The sequence below is a fragment of the Saccostrea cucullata genome, unplaced genomic scaffold (genome assembly GCF_032062105.1).
Source record: "Saccostrea cucullata isolate Sc308-1 unplaced genomic scaffold, CSIRO_AGI_Scuc_v1 ctg16490, whole genome shotgun sequence".
Lineage (NCBI taxonomy): Eukaryota > Metazoa > Mollusca > Bivalvia > Ostreida > Ostreidae > Saccostrea > Saccostrea cuccullata.
The window spans coordinates 5,023-11,385 of NW_026940977.1; the positions used below are offsets into that span (position 1 = coordinate 5,023).

Genomic DNA, 6,363 nt, shown 5'->3' on the forward strand with positions numbered 1-6,363 from the left:
ATGAAACTACAGTAGAAATTTTATATCTTTTCAGTTAAATAAATTGTATTTAGAATTAGTACCAGTTTTACTGTACATTGGTGAATTAATTAAAACCAATGAAATTGTATAGATTTGTATAACTTTCCTTGCAATTGATTATATGTATATAAGTTAGATAACAGCATATATCAAATCAGATTTTATCCAAGTACAACAGGAATTATCTATATATTTATGCTTGAATAAAGAAATGTTTCAATATTAAAATTACCAATGAATTTAAACCACTGAAACTTGTACAATATTTTTTTAACAGTTGATTGAATTTTACAAAGTATAATAATGATAACAAGAAATGAAAAATATATTTATCATGCAAGTCCCAATTGTAGAGGAGAAGTGGACCACAATAAGGAACTGAGACTAAATGCTGGCCTGTGAAAAGTTAACATGCAGGAGATACAGAGGAGGGGAGGCAGCTTCACTCATCTAAAGTCAGGTTTGTTGGTTCGGTAGGGGGCATTGTGTGTAACTAATCATGTAATATACTTTTCAATTCCATACCCAAAGGTAGAGTTAAAGCATACACATACTATGAAATATAATAATTTCTTTACCTATGTCCTTTTCTCCTTTTGCAGTTCATTAACTCAATAAGAAAATGAGAATGAAATTTATTACAAGTCTGTATATTTAAAAAATAAGTTTGAAATCATTTTTGAAACAGCAAGGGGACAAATATTGTAATTCACATACAAGCATTCTCATAAAGTGTAGATTTAAGTTTGCATGGATCTGCAAACAGGAGTTCAAACCAAGAATTATATTCATTACTTTCAGTGATACATGTAGTACCCAAAACAGAACTTGACTTAGATATTCTTATGATAAATCTGTATACCAAATTTAGATCATTTCAGTAACTACAACAGTTGTGAAGATAATGAACAGAAGCTTGGTGGACTGACAGACCGACCGACAGACAGCAGCAATGAAGGGGGGGGGGCATATAAAGATTAGTTACACACAGTCCCACCTTTTGAAAGATAATTAATCATTTAACAATGCATGTATCATAGATTTACCAGTTAATTTATATTAATTAAACTGTTTACCATATCTCTAAACTAGATAACATGAAATAAAAAGGACTTTTTTGCCATAGCCACAAAGAAATGAATACAGCAGATTGTGTTTACTATTGTGCTTTTATATATGTCTCTTTTTCTCTTATGTTTGTAGATAATGAGCTAATATTTAACCTACCAGTAGTTACAGTTTTACAGTGATTGACCTATTCACAAAAGTTATTGCCCTTGGAAATAGACAAGTTTCAATCCAATTTTCACTTAATATCTATATATTCACATTATAAAATTTTTTGTCCCAGACAAAACTACAAATAGTAGAAATATTCTATTTAAACATAAAACTTCTGGTGTGCTGAAAAAAAAAACATGCAGGGCGGGACAAACAGAGACAGACATGGGCTTATAATATGTAAAGAATAAAATATTAACATTATATTTCACTTATTTGGACTTTCTAATTTTCAGTTTGGCCTTTTAGATATATCTATACATGTAGTTTCAAAATAATCAATATAGGTACATTTTTATGCTGTATTATTCATTAAAAGCAAATATTGTCTTAAAAACATTTTAATTTTAAATTTGAATATTTTCTGACACAGATTTGACAGTGATGAAGACTGGTTGAAGAAGTTTGTTTGCAGCTTTATCAAGTAATGAATACAACGTATTCAAATTTAAATAAGTAATTTTCTTGTCCTTCATCTAATCGTATATTAAATTATCTCTTGCCTTGCATCAATAAATTTACATTTTAGAGTAAAAATTTCATTGAATCATGGTTTATTGCAAAGGCTTACTAATCTCAAATACATCTTTAAGTATTTCAAAATATCATAACATATATTTTAATCACCAGTTGATACATGCATCAATGATTAATAATCTTTCTTTTACCTTTAAAGAGGAACAGTTCACCAATCATCAGAGGAAGACTCATGAAGAAAGCGGATTCAGTCCGTACAAACTGTTCCAACATCGGAGGCACTTACCTGACTTTAGAGAGGGCTTGGTGCATATGCGGTGACTCCACCTCTTACACAACTCACACTCCACCCACGCAATCTTTCGTGACCGTCCAGGAGCATTATAGTCACCACATATGCAACAAGTGACTTCATCATCAGATTCCTCGGCGGAGTTCATGGAAACGTCAGAGTCAGCGTCACTTTCGTCATCACCAAAATCTGAGTCTAAGTCACTGTCACTGTCCTCGGAGTCCGTCAAGTCAATGATCACCGGAGCGACCTCGTCATCCTGAACTCCGTCAAGTTTCCACAGTTTTGTCTCTACCTCATTTATCACGTGGCTCTCAACCCTCCTCCACTTCTCCACATCATAAGCTGATCTTGCTTGATTGAATAGCTCCATCACTTTGTCTTTCTTAAACGTGGCGTTGCTCCTGGCGACGAAGCTTTTCAATTCAGCCCAGACCAGCTCGATGGGATTTAGCTCACAGTGATAAGGAGGTAGACGCAAAACTGTGTGACCTGCCTGTGAAGCCAAATCGTCAATCACATACTTCGGACGAGGCTTATGCTGCTTCACCAATGTGAGTAATTCAGCCTTGATCATTGCCGGGGTGTAATGGATACCCTTTCTATCAAGCCAAGACTGGATCTCGGCCTTTCGCGCCGACGATGTCGGACACTTAGACTCAGGATCCAGATGACTGTGATAGGAAGCATTATCCATCACGATGACTGAATTACCTGGTAGATTAGGGAGCAACTGCTCAGTGAACCACCTCGTGAAGTTTCCTGAGTTCATCTCATCATGATAATCCTGAGTGCCAGTTTTCGACTCAAAAACTAGGCTTGATCCCGGGATCATGCCTACAGCCGAAGAACCAGCATCCACGATTATCAGACGAGACCCCTTCCCAGGTGGGACGAAGCGCCCATGACCTTCACGGTGTGACTCAAAGGCAGAGGTAGAAGTCCTAGGACAGTCCACCCAATCTCCCCTCGCTACATGATTGGTGTTCAGCCAAGTCTCATCCAAGTACACAATAGGACGACCCGCCTCTCTAAAGTTTCGGATGGACCTCAGGTAAGTATGGCGCATACTGACGATGTCATTACGCTCACCAATAAACCTCCGATCTGAACCAGATTTGTAGAATCTGAAAAAAAGAGAATAACATTTTTAGAAATAAAAGATTTTAAAATTCTCTTTTTATTGCATGCAAATGTCTCTGTAACACGAATTGATTTGTTTTTGTTCTAAGATAAATTGATTTGTATATAAATTTTTTGATAAAATTGATTTGTATATAAATTTAATGATAAAATTGTAGTACATGTATCACGTATTATGGATAATTTTTATTTAAACCAATTGTTTGCTTCTAGAGTACTTTACCTGAATCCAAGTTTCTTCACGAGTCTTGCCAGAGATGACTTGGTGATCCTGATTCCCCTTTCTACCAACACACCTGACAGTCGACGGAGAGAAACATACTCGCCCCTCAGCTGCATCTCATGGATGGTCCTTTTTACCAGGTCCTCATCGAAGTCATCGAGCCCCTTATTGGAGTGGATCTTCTTGTCTACAGGAGGAACTTGCAGATCCTCAACCACCTCGTCTACTGCATCCGGCAAAATCCATGTCTTAAGATTTCTTTCTGATATTCCTAAATTATGTAAAACATTCATGTACCTCATATGTAAGAGGATGGATTGCAAATATTATGTAAAATTTTTTCTAGAGCAAAAGTATTTGAATATGAATATAGCCGATGTATCCATCAAGCTAATTAACAGTTTATCATCATTATAAAAAAAACTTATAAATTGATCTAATGACCCCCTCCCCCCTTTAACAAAATTGCAATTTGCTCATCAAAACATTTTTTTGTAATATGATTTATATATGACATAGCTAAACACACTTGTTAATACATGCTTAAAACAAAATTATATTCATTCTTGACTTTAAAAAGTATTGAACACTTACTAGATATAATGAATTACACTTGTAACAAAGCAGAATTTTATGTTTCTGGCATATTGTTAAAGATGTGCTTTACTGTAAATCACTTCTAAATACCTGTGGCAGTTGATAATCTCCTCAGAGGATTAGATATGTTTTTCACTTTTCCCTCCCTCATTTCTTGAGTAAATGTATTATACACTTTCTTAAGGATGTCAACAACCTGTGGATTCCAAAAAAATTCTGTTAAATAAATGGTTTTAGAGATACCCGATTTTAATAATACATTCAGTCCATGGCCATTAACCTCAAAATGATTGCAATACCTGAGCTGTTTAAAAATCATATCGGTATTCAAGATAGCCAAGTTCAATTGTATATTGTGTAATTTCCAAATCTCCTAAAATATGAAATTCAACTTATACTTTAGAAAATATATCACAATATTTTCTGGGTATTTAAATGTTTAACTACTTCATCTATAAATTTCACAAAAGACAAATTATTTAGCTTTAAGTGTTTAGGAAGAAAAATGCACTAAGATGTCATCCAAAATTTACAATTATAGCCTCAGTTATGCCCCTTACCTCTAGTATTTTTTTTTTCAATTGTAATTAAAGTACAAAAAGGTCAAGATGTCAATTTTGATGGTTCTTAAAATTCTTGTCACAAGGAATACACCTGTGAAATATGGAAGCCATAGCTCCACCCCCTCACAAGTTAAGGGCAAGGTCAATTTATTTTGCTGCCAAACAGACCTACAGATAGACAGGGCAAAAACTATAAAACCTTAAATCTTTAATTACAGGAACATTAAAAAATCTTTAAATGTCTTCAAGAACATCAAGGCCATGACTGAATAAATTGAAATGCGAACATCCTTGACTTGAGTACAGTGTAGTGCATTGAAATTTGTTCTATTCATTGTCCTAGAGTATTGGGGGGAGGGTGTTGCAATAGTGGATAATACAGTTGAACATTGGTATCTCGAACTCTGATATCTTGAATACCATGGACATGTCAAAGTGATGTGGAAGACCCAACCATATATTTTTAAAGTAAATTTACCCTCAATATCACAAATCCTAGGATATATCTCAAAGTTTTTTCTCAGCCCAATCAGATTGGAGATAACAAAGTTTGACTGTACATGCAGCTCTATCTAAATTGTAATTTATTGGATTAATTTTTTTTAAAAATCTTTCAAATGTATTAGGACCTTAAATACTCTCACATGTGAATTACAGTCTGCATAGGTCAAAACACCTCCATCCCATCCTCTGGGGGTTCAAATTTTCATGTGAACAAAGAGGTAATAGTTCTTAAAAATCAGTAGCAGATGGACAAAAGGTTAATCAGTGTGACTTATGGACCTCTCATTATTGTCTCTCATTGTAAGGGGTGAGGGTGCAAGTATTGTCATCGGAACAAAGATTTTTACAATAATAATATTACTTGCCTAAGCTTTTGAATTATAAGTAAGGAAAACTTATTTTAGCTTTTGAATAGATAACAGACTATCACTCTCCCCCTTCCCCTTTTACACTACGAAGATCAGTGTTCTTAGTGCCTTTCATATTACAGTCAACCCTCATTATTTAGATCGAACTATCCATATCGTAGACTAAACCAAGATCAACTTTGAGATATATTATGATTCGAAATAACCAGGGCACATAAACATAACAGAAGATGACTGGTGTTTAGGAATGCCCAAATATTTTAGCATATCCATAGTATATGAATATTCAAAATATCCAAGTTTATCTGTAAATTGTGCGATTTCAAAGTCTATGTCCTTTGGTACATTTAATTTTAACCTGGAAGATTATGTTTGAGCCATTGCAGTTATCTATCTGCCACACTGACTCTTTTATTGTTTTGAAACCCGAAACAAAATTCTCTAGAGAAAAATGTTCATTTGAGACAAAAATTTTGAAAATTGTCCAAGAAAAAAAACTGTAATCTCAAATTTGTCGCATATGAACACTTGTCCCTATAAAATTTTGTCTTGATTTCAAAATATTTATTAAATTTTTTATTCTGCACTCTTATTCTGGTGTAATTTCATATAATTGTCCAATCACAACTTCCTTGCATTTAAGACAGAGACAGTTTTGATTTATGATATAGGTACCTTTCACTGGTACATGATAATATTTAGAAAAATATCAGATAGTCATTTGATTATAGAAGTTGTGAAAGGCTCATATTCTTGATATTTAAGAAATGATTTCAATTTTAACTAACATGCATGGTTTGCAACTCATGGCTTCACTATATTCAGGTTTTCTCTCTATTTTTAAATGATGAAGATATTTTTGTTGTTGTTACTTATACCATATCTTGTAAAAAC

The 6,363-nt window shown here is 33.9% G+C and overlaps 1 protein-coding gene across 1 annotated transcript; it reads right to left on the minus strand.

The window, feature by feature from the left end:
• Positions 1-2,065: 2,065 nt before the first annotated feature.
• Positions 2,066-4,185, minus strand: LOC134256753 (uncharacterized; the record flags this gene model as incomplete). Its single annotated transcript, XM_062739425.1, has 3 exons — positions 4,125-4,185; positions 3,438-3,708; positions 2,066-3,198 (listed from the first exon to the last, which is right to left on the minus strand). Coding segments are annotated over exons 1-3 (1,465 nt in total), but the record flags the coding sequence as incomplete, so codon positions are not given.
• Positions 4,186-6,363: the final 2,178 nt, after the last annotated feature.